The sequence below is a fragment of the Cnephaeus nilssonii genome, assembly GCF_951640355.1.
Source record: "Cnephaeus nilssonii genome assembly, chromosome: 2".
Classification (NCBI taxonomy): domain Eukaryota; kingdom Metazoa; phylum Chordata; class Mammalia; order Chiroptera; family Vespertilionidae; genus Cnephaeus; species Cnephaeus nilssonii.
Window position 1 is genome coordinate 15,985,961 of NC_137073.1, and position 20,517 is coordinate 16,006,477.

Genomic DNA, 20,517 nt, shown 5'->3' on the forward strand with positions numbered 1-20,517 from the left:
AAATGATAGGTGATAGAATTAGTAGAAAAGAACATCCTTAGAGTTATAACTATATTCCGTGTATTCAGGTGGTAGAGGAAAGCATGAGCATATTAAGGACAGACACGGGAGATATAAAGTAAGCCTCAAACAAAACTTCTAGAGAGTAAAAAAATGAGATGAAATCAAACAAACAGATTAAGAGCAGTCAGACACTGCAGAAGAAAACATTACTGATCGTGAATACATAGCAATAGAAACTGTCCAGAATGAAAAACAAGACATCCCACTGTGCTGGTATCAATTTATTGCCTCAGCTCCAAATTCACCTTTTGGCCTGCTCTGTTGTAACTGCTATTTTTTTGTAATATCGCTCCTTGATCAGCCAGCAAGATGTTAAGTGTTGCCAGCAGAGGGAGCTGGAGAGACTTTGGAGAAAGCCAGGGATTTCCTTCCAATTACAGTATGGCTTGCTCTTGAAGTCCATGAAGAGCACTCTTTCTCCACTGCTTCGGCCCCTGAAGTTCTCCGGTGCCGGGTTCCTGCATGGCACAGTTTGCTTCAACATTTAGCTACTGCAGCTTTTGTTCTGATGAGTTCTCAATTCAGCCAGAAACAGTGCAAACCAAAAGACAGTATATAACATCTTGAAAGTACTGAAAGAAAAAACTGTCAGTACCCAGCAAAAATATCTTTTTAAAAAAGTAATCCAATAAATACTACATATGACCCATGTTCAAATGGCCCCAGTTACCAAATAATGTTCTTTATGGCTGATTTCCCCCCCTCCAGTCTAGGATCCAGTCAGAGATCTTAAGTTGTTATGTCTCTTGAATCTCCTTCAATTTAAAACGGTCCCAAGTCTTTGTGATTTTTCATGACATTGACATTTTTTAAGAGGTCAGGCTAGTTTTTTCCTTTTTTTGCAGAATGCTCCTCAATTCTGATTTTGTCAGATTATTCATTCGTGATTAGATTCAGGTAAACCTTTTTGGCAAAAATACTACATCAGCGATATGTCCTTCTCAGTGCATCACATCAGGGCCCCTGATACCCATTTGTCCCATTATTGGTGACATTAAGTTTAATCACTTAGTTAAGGCAACCTTTGTAAAATTCTGTAAGGTACCTTTTAGATACCCTTTGTGGGGTGATGTTTTGAGACTATGTGAATATCTTCTTCCTCAATTGGCTTTCATCCAGGTTTTAGTATCCATTGTTTCTTGCCTGAATATTCATTTTTAAAGAAACATTAGGAACAACAGTGCTTCCTGTCCAAATTGTAAAACAATAATTACTTTATAATCTTTGTAAGCATTTCCCTTGGTTATTTAATTGATGAGAGCTATGGTGTCCATTTAGGATCTTTTCCCTTTCAGCACAGACATCTGAGGGAATCTATGCCACATGGAAACTGAGCTTGCCTTGCCTTCAGAGGGAAGTTGTAGTCAGAGTAATAATTATTGGAAGCCCAATAATAACATTATTATTAAGAATAACATTATTGAACATGCAATTGATAACTAGTGTGCCAGACTCCAAATAACATATGCCAGACATAATCCATGCCTGTAAGAGATTTTGTGATGGATTTAAAAAACGGCAAAAACTTTGGGAAAGTTCCCCCCCCCCCCCCCCCCGTCTCCAGAATTCTATAAAAAAAACCTTTATTTCTCTTTTTAAAAATCCCACATTTTCCCATATATCTCTAAGGGTCATACCCCTAAAACTTCCTTCTTGAGAAAAGGGAGGTCCTCTCTGTCAATGCCAAATTGATACTCAGTTCACTGGAATATGTCAGCTCGTCTCAGAGGGAGGGGGTGATTTTTAACCAGACGAGTGGAAAAGTAGTAATTTTTAAAAAGTTGGGGGCACATGAGGACCTCAAGGCCAGCTTCTTACTTGCTGAGCTTTAAGGTGTAAGTCCTGGGTCCCTCAGTGGAAGACCCTTTCCTCTGTCCCAGACCAGAGAGTCCATCTCACCCCTGCCTGGACTGACCCTGGGCCAGAAGAGGTGCTCGCCACCTCCTTTGGCAGCTCCTTTCCTGCCTCTGCAGTATACCAGCTCGGGCAGGTCAGCATCATTCCCAGGAAATAGGAAACCACCCTGGAAAATGGTCTTTTTGTTTGAAGGCTTCCAGCTGCAGCTCTGCCCATCCTCCTGCCCGGTCCACCAGGAACTTGCTTTGCTCACATTTCAACAGTGCACGAGGGAGCGTTTGTCTTGATAGTTTCTGAGATCATTCTGGCACCTGATTCCCCAATGTGGTTCCCCTGGAGACTAGAGAAAGAGTAGGACAAATTGAGAAATTGGCGGAAGGACGAGAGGCGACAGTTTCTCTTTAGTAAAGAGCAGAAGGTCACTACATAAGATGCAGAACTCTGGGTGAAACCCTGGTGCTTCCAGGATCTCTCCCATGGACAAGGCTCTGAGTGGCTTTCTTTTATATTGAGTTTTTCCCCAGAGCTGCTGAGGGGCCTGGGAGTCCACTGGCTCCGAAAGTCAGGCAGAAGGTAGGGCCTGACCTGGGAGCAGTTCTAAGGGTGAGAATGTCAGGAAAGGGCAGAGTCTGCCGAACCCCACTCACTTGATATGCTGGATCCCGTGGTTCCCAGACAGTGCCGTGGCAATGCATATCATCCCATCCATCCCCAAGGAATTCTCTTGAAGACTAGGTAGAGAAAATATGGAGACACCAGAGTGAGCCAGTCAGGGCAGAACACACCTCTGAAAGCAACACTGCATTATCTTGTGGGATAGTTCTGGAACTGATTTGTCCACAGGTGCCATAGCAACAGCAAGGTGGGCGTTTAATCCTGAGACGAGTTTATGAGGAGCCAGGTTGTACCATCTTAGTGCCATGGAGATTATAAGACCAAAAATGCTGATGTTAAGTGATTTACCTCTGACCTATGCTAGGCAAAATGAACAAACTCATCCATAATATAGACTACTAGAGGCCCGGTGTATGAAAATTCATGCACTGGAGGGGGGTGTCCCTCAGCCCAGCCTGCCCCCTCTCACAGTCTGGGAGCCCCCAGGGGCAGGAGGCGAACCGGTGATCAGGGGAAGGCGACACCCCATCACACCTCTGCTGGCAGTGCAAGCCTCGGCCAGGCCTGGGCGGCTGGGCAGCCGACATCTGAGGCTTGCCTGCGCCTCTGGCTAGCCCTGGGCGGCTGGGGGGCTGAGGGGACTGGGGGGCTCTGGAGGCAGGCACATGGAGTGGCCGGGCCTGCCTGGGGGTGGACCCAGCCTTGCTGCGCCTGCCGCCCCGGTGGGGCTGAGGGGACTGGGCGCCACCATCTTTGAGGGCAGGGAAGTCAATTAGCATATTCCCTCCTTATTGGCTGTGGGTGCTGCCATCTTTGAGGGTGGGAAAGTCAATTAGCATATTCCCTCCTTATTGGCTGTGGGCGCTGCCATCTTTGCGATGGCATGAGGGTCAATTAGCATATTCCCTCTTTACTAGATAGGATAGTAACCAGAACAGTCTGAACTATTTCTATTCAGAGGGAAGCAGCTACAGAGAAAATCAAGAGCATCTAATCCCCTGGGGAGGTTCCAGCATAGAAGTCCTCTGCTCTGGGGGTGCAGATAGGGCTCGACAACCACTCACTTGAGTCTTCGGAGGCTCGAGTTGACCTTCAGAGCATTTGCCAGGGCTTTGGCTCCAGCCACCCCAATGGCGTTTCCTCTTAAGCTGTAAAAAAAAGACAGGCAATGGCCCTGGCCAGTGTGCTCAGTGGTTAGAGCGTTGGCCTGTGCACTGAAGGGTTGTAGGTTTGATTCCCCATCAAGGGCGCATACCTGGGTTGCAGGTTCATCTGGGCCCCAGCTGGGGCACATGTGGGAGGCAACCAATCGATGTGTCTCTCTCATATCAATGTTTCTCCCTCTCTCTCACCTCTCTCCCTTTTCCCACTCCCTTCCACTTTCTAAAAATCAATGGGGGCGGGGGGGAGATATCCTTGGGTGAGGGTTTAAAAATAAAGAAAGAAAAGACAGGAAATGTAAGGCACAGTGATAGCTGAGAGGTGAAAATGATATTTCTTCAGATGAGTATGGGCTACTGGTTAGAGGCAGTGTGGACTCAGCAACCATGGGGTGTTAGGTTGCTCCTTCCTTACGCTCAAGCCAAAATGGAGTTTGGCTTTGGGGAGCAAGCAGGACACACAGGAGGGGTGAGCGAGCCCAACCTGGGTGGTTTGTTGGTGCCTTCATTCTCCTTTTACATTCCAAAGGAAGAGCTGGGCCGAGACAGGAGAGGCAACACTCCATGCAGCAGTCCCTATGTGCTCAGCATCACAGAACCACGGGAGCAGGGGTGACCTGGACATGCCTGAAAGCCCCACAGAGCTTGAGGCCGCAAACTCCTGGATCTTAAAGACCAAGATCAGTGGACACAGACCACCCCAGGAACCCCTAAACAAGATCTTGGGACATGTTCAGCCCGGGCAAGACCAAGAAAAGCAGGTACTCAAGAAAAGGAAGTCCAACAGTAGTGACTCCCAGGGAAAAGGGGGGAAGTAGGAATGGGGAAGCTGGGGCCTGCTTGATACTTAATTGCTTTGTGAATTTCTTATAAATTGATTTTTTTTCCTCCTCCATATCTATTCATTTGAATCAACAGTTTGGTTTCTTTGGGCAAGAGACTTTAGCCGGAGGCTGGAATACTTACTCGAGAATCTCCAAGGTTCTGTTCACAGCCAGGGCCTCCCCCAGTGCCTGAGCCCCCGGTGCACCAATGGAGGCCACCTGGAGACTAAGAGGAGATGCTGTCAACGTAGTCAGGCCAGACAGGCTGGGCTCTCCAGCCCTCATACCTGCCCTGGGCCCAGCTACCATTCACAGTCACCCTTTATTTTCACCACCCTTGACTTAGGGTTGAAAGTGACAAAATAGCACTGAAAATTAGCTGTGATCTGTCCAAAGGATACTGCATATTCTACCTACACTGTTTGTGCTTGGGACATATCTAGATACTATGGATATAGGAAATAGAGGTAGTCTCCTGGAAAGTTTGGAGGAGAACACTGCCTGTACCCCTAAATCTTGTAACTGCAGGAGCAAGAATGCGCTGGGCATCCCTTTTCCTGCCTGGTTGCCAATATTAGGAAAATCAAACACAGCTTCCTAGACTGGGAAACAAGAATGGTTTTTCATATGAAAGGATGGTGGAGGGCTGGCATCCTGGGCTGTCACGCGCGTCAGGACTTACTAGAGAGCAGTGAGGGCTGTGTTTGCCTTCAGCGCACTGGCCACTGCACAGGCGCCTTCGTCCCCGATGGCGTTCTCCTGTAAACTGAGCACAAAGAGTGAGCCTGGGCCAGCTCTCTAGCATGACCTGCTGAGCTTGGTAATGTCTAATTCAGGCCACACACATCGTGCACTATACTCCATGGTCACCCCATGGCCTCCTAATTAACTTGCAGAGGGACCTGGGGTCTGGACCATCAGAAGCAAACAAAAAAGGGGCACATGGAAGCATTGTCAGCAAATGCATAAGACAAAAGGTGTGCTTTTCGAAGACAACTAGAACTCTGAAAGCCCTCTGGCCCCAGGCCATTCTTGCTAGCTTGCAGTAATAACTTAACAGAGTTTGAGTGTATATTGTGCACTAGCAAGGCCAATTCCACCTTTTTGGAACTCAGGTGAGGAGACATGATTAAATGAGCAGTCACTATAGGCTAAGAGCAGGCTGCAGTGTGGTCCCGGAGGCTGCCCAGAGAAATAGGTCTAAAGCAAAACCCAAAGGATAAGAGATGGGGAGGGGGCCTAGCATGTCTAAAGAACCCAAAGACATTGAGTCAAGTCTCTCGAGAGTGAAATGAGGCTGAGGAAACGTTAAGGAAGCAGATGTTCGGGGGCCTAGAAGCCGTGCTAAAGGTTGGACTTCACTCAGCAGGCCCTGGGCAGCCAGTGAAACATCTCACCAGGACAGGGACAGATCTGCATTTTGAAAAGATCCTGGCTAGTCGTGGATGGACTGGAGGTGGAGGCTGCTGCAGTGGTGCAGGTGAGTGACGCCGGTGCCTGGACAGTGGCCATGGGGGTGGGACACTGGGAAGAGAATCAACAGGACTTGGAAATGAAGCAGTAGGACTTGGAAAAGAGCAAGGATGATATTTCTACTTTTCACAGTTGGTTGGCTGGTTCTAGGCATAAGATGGGGGACCAAGAAGCAGGCTTGTGGGGGGGGGGGATCATTCAGGCAATCTGAAGTACCATTGAGACACCCACAGGGAGGTGCGGAATGGGGAGTAGACACACGGGTTTGGAGCTCAGGAGAGAGGTCTGGGATATAGCTGTGGGGCCATAAGGACTTCAAAGCCTGGGAGAGGAGGAGAGCTTCCAGAAGAGAGATCGCACCTTCAAGGGAAGGTGGCCTGGGATAGAACCCTGAGGAACACAAGTATGTCAGAGTCAAACAGAACTAGCCAGAGATGGGATGTCCTGGAAGCTGAGAGAGAAGTAGTCAGCGTCAAAAGGAGATGAAACTCAAAAGGTTACCATTAGACCCAGCAATTCCATTCCCAGGTGTATACACAAGAGGACTGAAAGCATACACAGAAACATGTACATGGATGTTCACAGCAGCATTATTCCTAATAACCAAAAAGTGGAAACAAGCCCTATCCGGCTTGGCTCAATGGATAGAGTGTCAGCCTGCAGACTGAAGGGCCCCGGGTTCCATTCCAGTCAAGGGCACATGCCTGGGTTTCAGGCTCAATCCCCAGCAGGGGGCGTGCAGGAGGCAGCCAATCAATGATTTTCTCTCTCATCATTGATGTTTCAATCTCTCTCTCCCTCTCCCTTCCTCTCTCTGAAATCGGTAAAAATATTTTTTAAAAAAGTGGAAACAACCCAAATGTCCAACAACAGATGAAAGTCTTATCCAGACAGTGGAACACTATTCAGCCATGAGAAGGAATGAAGTACTGACACATGCCACAATGTGGCTGAACCTTGAAAACATATTAAATGAAAGTTGCCAGTCACGAAAGACCACATATTGTATCATTTCACTTAGAGAAATGTCAAGAATAGGTAAATCCATAGAGATAATAAATTAGTGGTTGCCCGGAATAGGGCAGAAGGGGGAGTGGCCACGGATGGATCTGATTTCTAACTTTAGTTGTGGTGGTAGTTGCACAACTGTGAATGTAGTGGAAACCAGTGGATTATATACCTCAGTAAAGCTGTTATGTAGTTTGTAAAGCAGATGAGGATGGAAACATGCCTTCTGGCCTTAGGACAGAGGTGGCTGTGTGCTGAGGGCATGAGCCTGCGCTTGGTGGGCACTGAGGTTTCAGATGCCCCTGCCCCCGTGGAGTCCCCACTTACTCGAGGCTGATCAGGCTCTTGTTGAACTGTAGTGCTTGTCCCAGGGCCTTGGCCGCGCCGGCCTGGATGAAGTTCCACTGCAGGCTAGGCAGACACGGACCACGTGACTACGTGGCCCAAAGCAGAGTCCAGGAGGTCCTGGGCTCCAGAAAGAGGGGGCTTCTCCCAGGAGAATCTGACACCAGGGGATGGAGTCCCTGCGGGGTGTGTTCTAGAGGGACCACTGATGGGCAGAGCTCCTGCAACCCTCCTCAGCCTTAGTCCCAAGGAGTCAACGTTTGCTCTCTGGTTAGGGGTGGGTACAGGGACAGGCTCAAATAAAGACTCCAGATGGTCCCTGCATAAAGCACGTGGCACAGAGGCACAGCTGTGGTTACCCACCTCCCACCCCATTGGTCTCTCCGTGGATCAACCTCAGGAAGCAGAGCAGGGGGCAGGGCTGGTGGCCCTGCGAGTGACCACCTGCAGCCTGCTGGAGGCCCCAGAGACCACGTGGGACATGCCCAGAGCTGGACTTGGTCTCCTGCATCACCTGGTTTGGGGGAGCCCTGCAGCTCTGGGCAGGGGGTGAGGTAGGTGGGGGCCCTGAGGACTCACTGAAGGGACATGAGGGTGTGGTTTTCTCTCACTGCCATTGCGATGGCCTGGGCACCCTGGTCATGGAGGAGGTTGGCTGTCAGGCTGGAAGGAGAGGAACAGGGGCAAGTGAGCAGAAGCTGACCATGGCGTCCCCTGTCCTTGCTCCCCAGGGAGTCCAGACCACCCTCCTCCAACCCAAGGACTGCATCGGCCCACTAGGATAGCCTAGCTCACGCTATGGAGCACCTGGACTGTTGTAACAAGTCTGACACCCCAGGGGGAGTGTGCCCAAGCTCAGCTCAGTGAGGTTCCATGGCAGGTCGCCCACCAGGAGGTGGCAGAGGACTCACTCCTGATCCCTGTACTGCGCTGCCCCCACCATGTGCCCCTTCCACATGCTCGTCCATAGCAAAGGGCTGAGGGCCGGGGAGCAGGCAGAGAGTCGCCACTACTTCATCCTCATGTAATTTATGACATGACAGTGGGGGACTTGTGTCAGAGTCGCCACCAGGGGCCAGGTCTCCTGGCTACCTCCTCCCAGCCAGGTCCTTCTTCAGCCTTTGATAATGGCAGGAGTGACCAGGGCCTGGCCCATCAGTCTCTGGGCTTTGCATAGGTGAGGCCCTGGCATAAAGGAGCCTTAGAAAGCACAGCCCTTCTCCCCACCCCCTCACGTACTCCAGGTTCTTCAGGGTGCTGTTGGTGCAGAGAGCTCGAGCCAGGTCCTGGGCTCCCTCTGAGCTGATGGAATTTTCTCGAAGGCTGAAGAAAGAGAAGACCCTGAGCTGCTGACCAGGCAGATGAGGCTTCTGGGGGAGACAAGCCCAGGTGTTCAGGCTTTTAGAACCAGAGAAACCTCATGTGGGACCTGGACTTCCTGAGCGATCACGTGGTGTGTGCCCCCAGTGAGCCCAGGTTCTGGTGGCTAGGCAGCCAAGTGTCTCCCTTTAGGACCTACCAGGAGGACAGTCTAGGAGGAAGAGGATACGACAGTGGGACCTCAGAGCGGCGAGGGGCAGGCATGGGTGCTTAGGTGCCTAAGGGATGTGTATATGGGCAGGGAGCAGCAGACCTGGCCAGCTGAGGGCCCCAGCTGCCCTGCCCTCCCAAGAGCAAGGTAAAGTGCAGGATGCCAGCTCCAGAACCAAGCCGCCCAACCATAGGTCGTCACAGGGGTAATGTGGACTTCCCAGCTCCAGCCTTTCCTTCCAAGTGCCCGAGTCCCTTTGGACCCCCTGACCCAAGGGATACCTGGTTGGAGAGGGAGGCTGGGACTTACTTGAGGCTGAGGAGGGTTCGGTTGGCGCAGAGGGCCCCCATCAGCGCTGCCACTCCGGTGTCGCTGATGGAATTGCTCTGCAGGCTGAAGACAGAAGAGAGGGCACATTTGGTGTGGCTGTCTCAGGACTCGGAGGGAGCCATCAGTCCAGCTGAAACACTAAGCTCGACAGGGAGCTGGGGGACACCTGAGGCAGGTGCCATGCCACATTGTGTGTTTTTCATCATCCCTCTTTCCTCTCTCATCCCCCACAGTCCAGCCCCTGCTAGGTCAGGGCAGGTGGGTATAGCACAACCAGCCCCAGAGTTTGACTCTGCTTTGGTTTGGGTGGCTCCAAATGGCCTTAGAGAGGGGGCATGCGCTGTGTCTGCAGCCCCCCCACGGTTGAGTCTCCCCAGTGTGGGAGCAGTGCCAAGCTCCCCCACTCCCCACCAAGGCCACTGCTGCTGACCCTTTAGCTACCTGCACTAACTGCTAAAGGGATTTCAGTGCTTGTTGTCCCCCTGAAAACACCAACCCCTACTGTCCAGGGAAATGGAGCTGGTGTGGTAGGATGAAACAGGTCGGGTAGGCATGGAGGGAGAGACTCTGAGATCATCGTATGCCCAGGGTTGGGGGTTGGTTGGGTTCTGGCAGGGAAGTGGCCCTGACTGATAGCCCTCCTTCCAGGACCCACCCACCTACTGGATAGGAAACTTGAGGGGGGCCAGGGGGGAAGGGAGTTACCCTCTGCCCACAGCCACCCCTGGAGGGTGGTCAGGCAGACTCACTCCAGACTCTCCAGGCCCTGGTTCACCTTCAGGGCCTCAGCCAGGGCCTTGGCACCTCCATCGCCAATGCTATTACTGGAGAACCTGTAAGAGATGAGACACTGGTGAGCTGGCCTCCTGGAACAGCTGGGCAGGGTAGGGCTGTCTCTGTTGTCTCAAGGGTGCCAGTACACAGTCTCTCCTGCTTGAGGCTGGTTGGCCAGTGACCTCTGTAAGTGACCTCCTGCTTCCTGTAAGAGATGAAGGTAGCAAAGTCCTTGGCTCCCTGGCAGAGGAGTAGGGGCCAGGAGGCAAGACTAACTCTTTAATGAGAGGTATTTGTGATATGTTATGTGAAGGTGGCTAGGAAATGCTATTTTCTTCTGCTAGCCGAGAAGGCAGTAAATGTGAGCCTGAAACAGTTGTGGCTCACTCAGTCCTGTGAATCTGGATCTCCATTCTCCTGGTCCATTGCTTTGGGGTCCAAAGCCAGTTATTCTGCACCTATACATTTATTCATCCATCTACTCATACACTTATCCATTCATCCACCCACCCATCCATCCACTCAAATACCAGTCCGTCCGTCCGTCCGTCCATCCATCCATCCATCCATCCATCCATCCATCCATCCATCCATCCATCCATCCATGCATTCATCCATCCATCCCCATGCTCACAAATATGTATGATATGTTGGGCATTGTGTTAGACACTGAGGATACCAATTTGGCCTTTCTGCATTTCTCACATGAGCTCCTTCAGACTCCTGTTCTGCTTCAGGGCATCTGCCATGTGCTGGGCTCCCATGGGCCCGATGGTGTTCTTCTGCAGGCTGTGAGAGAGGAGAGGGGTCCTTTAGCAAAGCTGGTCACAGCCATTCCAGGCCAAGAATACTCTGATTCAAGGTGAGAGGCCGGAGACAACGGAGTGCTGAGCGCCCGCTCCGTGTATCACAGCATGGGGGGAGGGGTCTCCAGGAAAGGTCTGCCGATTATTGCCAAAGTGGTGCCAGGAGACTGACATTATGTGGAGATGAAGAGGCAAGGGCAGCCAGGCCCTCCTTTGTCAGAAACTGGAAAGCAGTGACCAGTAGACACTGATAATATCCAGCAACCTCCTATGGGGACTTCCACGGACAATTACCACCGACCCCCTGCCTATCCAACCCTCTCAACCCTCCACAGTCTACTTCCATGTAGACCAACCAGCAGCCTTCCTCCCAGCCACACAGTCTTCCCTGGGGCAGACCTTCCTCCACTCAGGTTCCTCTTCTCCAAAAGCTGCTTCCTCTCTTATTAAACCTGGAGGAGGGGGTGTTACAGGAGAACCCCTGTGCTCATCCCAGAAGGGCAGAAGGGCAGGGCCTTTTCTGTGTGAGGCTAAATGCAATCTAAAAAGAGAATTTCCCCTGGTTCCAAAAGGTAAAGAGACAACTCCCTCCCTTTTCTTGTTGTAATTGTAAATCCTTTCCCTGTCCCTCTGAGAAATATGTAAATCTTTTTGTTGTTGTTGTTGTTTTGTTAATCCTCATCAGAGGATATTTTTCCCATTACTTTTCAAAGAGAGTGGAAAGGAGGGAGGGAGGGAAGGAGAGAGAGAGAGAGAGAGAGAGAGAGAGAGAGAGAGAGAGAGAAAGAGAGAGACATTGATGTGAGAGAGACACATCAACTGGTTGCCTCCCGCACGTGCCTTGACCAGGGACAACCCAGGCACGTGCCCTTGACCAGGAATCCAACCTGTGACCCTTTGGTGTGTGGGCCGACGCTCTAACCACTGACCAACACCAGCCAGGGCGAGAAGTATGTAAATCTCTTAAAAAGCTAAATAAAAACTTCTTGCCAGATTTACAGCTTTGGAATGTCTTTTGTAAGGGCCTTGGAGTCATCTCTTTGAAATGTATACATCAAAGAAGATAGCACAGGCCCCAAGTTGTAAGAGCCTTCTTGTCATGAAGATATAAAGTTTTAACTTTCCTTTGGCTAAAGGCAGTTAACAAACACAGATGGCTGTCCCAACTACCAGGCTAATTTAGGATAAACTGTATGTGACAAACACTGCTGTCCTGTTCTCTTACTTGAGGACAAGTTGTTTATCTTGGAAATATGTGTGTAATGGGTTGTATCTGTTGGCTATGGAAAAGGGTGTGATTTATTTCTGTCTTTGCAATCTCATCAGCAGATTGCCTATGATGTACATTACAGTCTAGTTGAGTGTTTATTCAAATAATAAAGCTGTTTTGTTCTTCCTCACATTTGTGGAGAGGGTTTTCTGGATTGGCAGGAGGTTTTATTTTTGATTTTTTGCCCAGCACCTCCTTCTCTGGAAAAGCAATGGACATCAAGTTTTCCAGGGGCCATCCAGACAGGCCAGAAAGCTCGGGACCTTGCCCATCCATCCCTCATTGCAAAATACAGGCAGAGAGCCAAAACCGGTTTGGCTCAGTGGATAGAGCGTCGGCCTGCGGACTCAAGGGTCCCAGGTTCGATTCCGGTCAAGGGCATGTACCTTGGTTGCGGGCACATCCCCAGTAGGGGGTGTGCAAGAGGCAGCTGATCGATGTTTCTCTCTCATCGATGTTTCTAACTCTCTCTCCCTCTCTCTTCCTCTCTGTAAAAAATCAATAAAATATATTAAAATAAAAAAACACAGGCAGAGAGGTTCTTGGAGGAGAAGATGAGAGAGTACAAAGGAGACTTTCCGATGGCCAGCATGTCCACTCACTGCATCACGGAGAGGGTCCGGTTGGCTGCCAAAGCCTCAGCCATGAACTTGGCACCATCATCCCTGATCCTGTTACTCTGGAGGCTGTGGAGGCAAGGAAGAGGCGCGTCACCAATGGAGCACACAAGGGCACCCAATGGTGGCCTGAATCCCACCACAGTGTCACCAAAGCTCAAGGGAGGGCAGCAGCAAAGCTCAGTGACAGGGGCTTTAACCACTATATGCCCTCAATGCACACCACACAGGAACTGGGGAACAATTGGCCTTTCCCTCTGCTGCTCTGGACGTAGGTTTCCCTCTGGGTCTCTAAGCACTGGCCTGCTGACTGGGGACAAGGTGCCCATGGTATCTGGATAACAATAGCGAGGTCATCCATAACCCCAGTTACAGCTAAAAGTCATAGCACCCAAGTGTTGGCGAGGATGTACAGAAATCGGAACCCTCATCCACTGCGGGTGGGAATGTAAGATGATGTGGCCATTGTAGAAAACAGATTGGTGGTTCCTCAAAAGGTTAAACATAGAGTTACCATGTGACCAGAAAATTCTACTCCAAGGCATCTACCCAAAAGAATTAAAAACAGTTATTCAAATACTGTACACAAATGTGTACAACACCATTATTTACATTGCCAACGGCTGAAAACAACCCAAATGTCCATTAACTGATGAATATTATTTAGCCATAAAATGGAATGAACTACTGATACATGCTAAAATGTGGATGAACCTTGAAAACATGTTAGGTGAAAGAAGACAGACATAAAAGGTCTTATCGTATGCTTCCATGTATATGAAATATCCAGAATAGGCAAATGCATTGAGCAGAAAGCAGATTGGTGGTTGTTGAAGGGAGGGGAGAATGGGAAGTGACTGCTAATGGGCACAGGGTCTTCTTTTAGGGTGCTGAAAACATTTTAGAACTAGATAGAGGTGACAGTTGCATAATTGTGAATGTATTATGTGCCATTGAACTGCACACTTCAAAATGGTGAATTTTGTGGGAATTTCACCTCAATATAAGAAAATGAAAACAGGGAGAGGTAGCTGCCATGGTGAGGAGAGACATGGGTCAGGCGACCACGCAGCCAGAATAAAGATAAATGAAGAACTCAAAAGTAAAGAAAATGAAGCTTCTCTTCTAGAGAAAATAGAAGAGACATCAAGTTGCCTGGTGAAAAGAACATGGATTAGCCATGGTCAAAACAAGAGTAGCTGAATCAACTCAGACACCCACCAAAATGCTATCTTCATTAAGCTAATAAATGTTGTTGCTAAGTGGTTGCATCAGGCTGCACTCCAAAGGGGTGCTGGTTTGATTCTGGGTCAAGGGCATGTACCTGGGTTACAGGTTAACTCCCTGTCCCGAGTTGGGGCACATGCAGGAGGCAACTGGCTGATGGGTCTCACTCACATGGATGTTTCTCTCCCTTCCTCCCTCCCTCCCTTCTGCTCTCTCTGAAAAGCAATGAGAAAAAATATCCTCAGGTGAAGATTAACAGCAACAAAAAAGTTTCCGATGTGGAATTGTTACTCAGAACATCTACTATACAAGGTGTTTACACAGACCATAATACACTGAAATTGGTCCCTAGGAAAGACGTTCTTATAGAAAGTAAGCCATATTGTGATGCACCAACTCAGAAGCAATGAATTTCTAGGATAAAATCAAGTCCTATAATTTTTAATTTTAGAATATGTAACTGAAGCATAAACAAACAAACAAATAAATAAATACATAAAAACAAAACAAAATGGTGGTACATATTCAACTTAGGATGGATACAACCACTAGCTCCTAAAAGGAGCACAGCAAACCACACCAAACTAGAAGAATCTTCTGGAAGATGGGGTTTTAATGTCTTGGAAAACATCTCAGGGGAACATTCTGACACCATGGTCTTGGGACTTTCTCATTCAATGGAGGACGAGAGGTTTTCCTCATAGATTATTTTGCTCCTCCACCTCTACATACCTCTACCCTTCTTCTCTATTCCTTGTTTAGGCCGTAATCACAAGCACAATAACCAGGGAGGAGCTGGAACTTGGAAACTTGCTTAGGATACAAGATCCTGTGGTATCCTCTGGGTGGGAGCTGGTGTCTGATGCCCACATTTTGAGTCACCTCCTACTCCATGGGTGGCACCTGAAGGGAAGGTTTTCAGGGGGAAGCAGGTGACACGTACCTCAGAGAGGCCAGGGTGCGGTTAATCTTCAGAGCATCTGCCAACGCCTTGGCCCCTTGAGGTCCAATAGAGTTACAGCGGAGGCTGGAGGAAGGAAGAGAGAAACAACCATTCTCTTTCATCCAGTGCCCAGGGAGGGAAGGAGGAGCAGAAGTTACACTGACCTTTAAATCTATGCTTCTTGAACAGAATGTATCAGGGTTTAGGATTTCATGTTTGGTGCGAGTGGGACAGAGATTTTTATGTAGGCAAACAAGGAAGGAGTTTCTGAAGGGGCCCCGTGTGATGGGAAGAAGAAAATAGGATCCGATGCACTAGTGGACTTGAGCCAAGGACGGAGAGGAGAATGATAACTCCAAGTTCAGGCCTGAAATTCTGGTGCTTCCTGGGCGAGTCTGAATAGCTGAGCAGGAACTGTGACATTGTTTGCTCAGCTATTCTTCCAATCCACCCATGGGAGAGAGTGGTCAAGGGGACTTCACAACATGTCTCACAAGTGCTCCCTGTCCCTATGGTGAAAGACTGGCCTTTGGTGTTGTACTTACTCTAGAGAAGTCAGACTTCTGTTGACAAGGAGGGATCTGGCCAGAGCTTTGGCCCCTTTGTTACTGATCTGGTTCTCAGCCAAGCTGCCCAAGGAGAGGGAGAGGAGTGGTTATGGTAAGTCTATAAATATCAGCTCATGATCCAAACCCCTCAGCCTCACCAGCATCGTTAGGGCCAGGACAGAGGCAGAGATCAGGTGAGCACAGAATGCCAGGAACAGAATGCCAGGCCCACAAAAGCCTCTGAGCGAAGCAAGGTAGGACTAGATTAGGCAGACAGACCTGCACACTGGCAAAGGGTCCCAGGGAAGTTTGGTCAGAATTCAGCACAACAACTTCTACATAGCACAGGAATGAGGGCAGGCAGTTACAGAAATCGACCACATGGACCCCAGGCAGTGGTGTGCTAGAAAACTGGCTCTCAGGAAAAACCAAAATACAACAACCCTGATTTGTAACTGGCCAATTTCCATAGTGTAAATACTCCCACCACGGCCAATTTCAAGCACTCACAGCTCTGATGAACTGATTTTACCCTCCTTAGGCACAGAGGTGTCTGTACAAGATCACATGGAGCCTACTACTCTAACCACAGTCCTCAATAATTGTTTTGCTCCTGATTCATTCCACATTTTTATATTCTCAGATATAGGTTATTCCAGAACCCAAAGCCTTGTGTGAGAATAAAAAATTATTCTTGGGTCCTGTTCTCCAAACCCACCTCCCTAATTCTCTGAAAGCTGCCCTTAGGTCATGGAATCATTTCAAGTACCAACAAGGGTGTTACTCAAACTTGGAAATTATTACAGGAGAGATTTTATAAACACATAGATCTGTCCTTCGGTCAGCATGTAAACTTTAATCTAATTACATTAAAGATGCAATGTTTAAATTTAAAAATCTTTTTTATTGATTTGTAAGAAAGAGAAGAAGGAGAGAGAGAGAGAGAGAGAGAGAGAGAGAGAGAGAGAGAGAGAGAGAGAGAGAGATTGGTTGTTCCAATTGTTTATGCATTCATTGGTTGATTCTTGTATGTGCCCTGACTGTGGATTGAACCCACAACCTTGGCATGTCAGGACAATCAGGGCAAACTGTGAGAAAATTGGGCCTGGTGCCATGTCGGTACATATATTGTTTGGAGAAATAGCCTCTGCTCCTCACCATATCCTTCCTCTCTTCTTACAGATGAGTACCTGAGCCCCTGGAACTTTCTGGAATGGGTTGAAACAAGCTGCTGCATGCTCCAGACACCTCTCTTTGAAAGTACCACCAGCTAGTTGAGCAGAAAGGAGGATGGGAAAGGAGCCCTCAGACCCAGAGTGACAGGTAGGTGCCCTGGGCGGAGTCTCCTGGGTCAGCGTTACCTGATTCTCTGAATGCGACAGTCCTTTCCACTCAGCACACTGCCCAGCAGCTCCATCACGGGGTCCTGGAACTGGTTGGTGTCCAGCCTGGTTGGGAGGAACAGCAATAGTGAGTGATACCACCTCCCATAGGCAGGGTGGCTGCAGTCCCTGGCTGGCACAGGAAGGCAAGAGGGGGCACTAAGCTCAGACACCCAGGCTTGGATCCCCTCCCTCTCTCCATTCCAATGTAGCTCCCACCATACGGCCCAGAGATCTAGGACAGCACACCCACCCTGCTCACAGTTTCCCTACACAGGTGAACTGGGAGGCTCAGGGGCATGAGCCCTGCGGTTTCTATCCGTGTGCATCTGGGAGATGCTTGCTGCTGGTTCTCCTCCTTCTGAGGACATGGAAGCTGCTCTCAGGTCCTGAATGGCCCTGGCCCTGGTGCCCTTCCCTCAGCCCCGATTAAGGTCCGGAGCAGTGGACAGAAGATGGGCTGAGAGTGGAGAGTGTGGGTGTGGCTTCTGTCAGCACTGGGATGGTTCACAGGGTGTTATGGGCCGAATAGTGTCTCCCCAAAAGATACGTTGTTGGCATTCTAACCCCCCAGGGGCTCAAGAGTGTGACCCGATTTGGAAACAGGGTTGTGGCAGACGTAATTAGATAAGATGAGGTCATACTGGAGTGAGGTGGGCCTGTCATCCCATACGACTGATGTCCTTACAAGCGAGGAAAGCCCTATGTGAAGACAGAGGCACGGAGAAGGTAGCCATGGGACCACAAAGGCGGAGACTGGAGTGATGTATTTATAAGCCACGGGTTGCCAGCAACACCTCAAGCTAGAGAGGCAGGAAGGATCCTCCCCTGAAGGTGTCAGAGGGAGCACAGCCCTGCCAACACCTTGAATTTGGACTCCGCCTCCAGAACTGAGAGAGAATACGTGTCTATTGCGTTAAGCCACCCAGTCTGTGGGCCTTTGTTACAGCAGCCCGCTAACCCGGATGCAGAGGCTGCTGGTGGAGGGGAAGTACTTCCCAGGTCCTCTCCTCTCTCCTCTGCCAACACCCCTGCACACACCACCCTGGTGCCCACCTCAGACTCCGGCAGTAGAGCAGCTGGGGCAACAGGCTCTGGAGGACACCCTGACTGAGGCTCAGGGACAGGTTGGCCTCCTGGGCGCAGGCATCTGACACCTGCAGAAGGTAGGCCAGGGCAGCTCGGTGCGGGGGGCCGGTCAGCCTGGCCAGGCCCCCGCTCTCCATGGCCTCCTCCACGCTGCGGGCCAGCTCTGTGTGCTGCAGCTCATGCAAGCAGTGCAGCACGTTGACTGCCCGGGCACAGACTACCGTGTTGGGCTGCAGGCAGCCCTGCAGGAGCCGGGCCACCTGCACCCGGGAGCCCTGCTGCTCGCCCGGGGCCAACAGGGAGCCCGCCAAGAGGTCATTGACCCTTGGAGATAAGAGGCCGGAGAGGAAGCGAAGGAACACATCCAGCCGTCCGTCCTCAGCCTGCATGGCCCGCTGGGCCGCACTCCTGAAATGCGTGAGGAAGCCCAGCCGGGGCCAGGACACACCGCCCTCCATGAAGAGGTCGAAGATGGCCCTCTTGGACGCGCTGCAGTAGTACGCAGCCCCCAGGAACTCCTGCAGAGACAAGTGGGTGAAGCAGTAGGCTGCCGAGGAGGCCAGGGTCTCCTCGCGCTGCAGGAAGTAGCTGCACACAGTGCTCTGCAGCAGAGCAAGGTCCACACCAAACGCCTTCAGGTCCGGCTCATAGAACACGTACTTCTTCTTGACCAGCCCATGGAAGGCCAGCCGGCCCAGCGTCCCCGCCATCTTGCGGCCACTGTGGGCCAGCTGCTCAATCCGAGGGCTCGCCTTGCCCTTCTCCTGCCCCTCCCCGCTGAGGGCCATCCGGAAGTACCAAGAGTAGAGCTCGCACAGGGTCCTTGGAGGCCACAGCTCTGTGTCCTGGGGCCCCTGCCTATGGCGGCACAAGTGGCCCAGCGCTAACCCCGCCAGCCGGCAGAAGGCTGGGATGGTGCACATCAGGTACAGGGCCCTGTGGGCCCGAACCTGGCTCAGGACCCAGTCCAAGAGGACCTGGTCCTCAGGGAACATCTGCTCCAGACACACTTTGATCTCCTCTTCATTGAAGCCCCGGATCTCAGTCATCCGGTCCACCAGGCCTCCAGGGATCTGGCCAGCTGCGCTGGGACGGGAGGTGACCCAGACAGAAACTTCCGGGAAGAGGTTGCCCCGGATGATGTTGGTGATCAGGTGGTCCACCTGTATCTCTTTCTTGGGGTCAGTGCAGGCCGCGGTGTTGGAGAAGTCCAGCGGCGTCTTACACTCATCCAGGCCGTCCAGGATAAGGAGCACTTTGGCCAGGGCTGCCGCTTCCAGGCCGGACTCCCCGACGTGCGGAAAGATGGAGCGAACGAGTCTGTCCGCGGACAGCTTTTCGTGGGTGTTGAGGTCCCGGAACGTCAGAGGCAGCACCAGGGAGAAGTCCTTGCCAACCTGCCCCCGGGCCCAGAGGCAGACAAAGTGCCTCACCAGGGTGGTCTTGCCCACCCCAGCCACCCCAATGGTGATGGAGATGCGGGGCGGGATGGACACCCGCGACAGAGGCAGGAAGAGCCTGTTCAGGGCGATGGTCCTGGCCGAGCGCCAGGCCCCACGTGTGGCCTCCACCTGGGTGAAGTCGTGTTCCCTCAGCTGCAAGTCCATCAGGCCCTCCACTAGCAGGAGGTTGGTGAGCCTGGGTGAGGGACCACCCAGCTCCAGGCTGCCTCCTGCCCTGCTCAGAAGGGCCTCTTGGTGTCTCTGTATCCGCGAGTCTGTGGATGAAGTTCAGAGGGGAGGGTTGGGGAGGGCAAGTATAAAGAAGGAAAGCGAGGAGGCAGGTGAAAGGCAGGGGCAGGAGGTAGAATCGGGGGGATGAAAGGAGAGGAGGGGGAAAAGGCTTGGGGACACCCCTCCATCTGCCTACCGTTGCCATGAGGCCCCCGTGGAGAGTCGGGTGTCCTGTCAGGGGTCGGTGGGGCCTGGGAGCCCTGACAGCCTTTCCCGGCCAGCAGGTCCATGAGGGCTTTCACCTGCTCGGCCGGGGAGCCAGCACCATGGCCCTGGCCAGCCTCCCCGCCCATCCGCATCTCCTGCTTTCTCATGGAGTCCAGGATCGCTGCCAGGAGCTGTGAAGAGAACGCCTGAACCTGCTGCCTGCTATCTCCCTGCCCAGTGGCCTGGGACAGGTAAGGAGCCTCCAAGGAAGTGTGGGGATTCACCCTTTGGGGACCCCCCCCCTTTCTCCTTTCCCAGCTAGTGGCCCACAGTCTGACCTCGAGGAAGAGGTTGGGGGGCTGGTTGTTCCTGGATGCTGAGAAAAGTTCCTAATGCCACAAGCATTGATCAGATGCAGGGCACCAAATGGATAAGAGCCCAGGCCCAAGCTTGAGCGTGAGCTCTGCCACTTACTGGTTGTGTGACCCTGGGCAGGCTTCCTGAGCCCTCTGTGCTGGGGTGTCATTTGTACCTGGAAATGGCAGTGCGGTTATGAGTAGGTCCACTCACAAGAAGGGAAGAATGAAAGGCTACATGCTGTATGACTTCAACTCTGTGCTATTCTGGGAAAGGCAAAACTATGGAAACAGTGAAAAGATCAATGGTTGCCAGGGGCTTGGGTGAGGAGGGAGGGACGAATCGGTGGAGCACAGAGAATTTTTAGGGCAGCGAATCTACTGTGTGACATACTACAGTGGTGGGTTCATGTCATTAT

At 51.1% G+C, this 20,517-nt stretch overlaps 1 protein-coding gene across 2 annotated transcripts; it reads right to left on the reverse strand.

Moving 5' to 3' along the window:
• Window positions 1–1,928: 1,928 nt before the first annotated feature.
• NLRC3 (NLR family CARD domain containing 3) lies at window positions 1,929–19,924 on the reverse strand. 2 transcript variants are annotated; one of them, XM_079759702.1, is made up of 17 exons: window positions 19,732–19,924; window positions 17,830–19,579; window positions 16,753–16,839; window positions 15,389–15,472; window positions 14,844–14,927; window positions 12,659–12,742; window positions 10,686–10,769; window positions 9,956–10,039; window positions 9,186–9,269; window positions 8,585–8,668; window positions 7,925–8,008; window positions 7,328–7,411; window positions 5,202–5,285; window positions 4,662–4,745; window positions 3,600–3,683; window positions 2,568–2,651; window positions 1,929–2,260 (listed from the first exon to the last, which is right to left on the reverse strand). In XM_079759702.1, exons 1-17 carry the CDS (start codon window positions 19,907–19,909, stop codon window positions 2,170–2,172), a joined length of 3,198 nt encoding a protein of 1,065 aa, XP_079615828.1. In that variant the 5' UTR covers window positions 19,910–19,924; the 3' UTR covers window positions 1,929–2,169. The 2 variants fall into 2 exon arrangements, with proteins under 2 accessions (XP_079615828.1, XP_079615827.1); XM_079759701.1 differs by having other exon boundaries at window positions 12,659–12,802.
• Window positions 19,925–20,517: the final 593 nt, after the last annotated feature.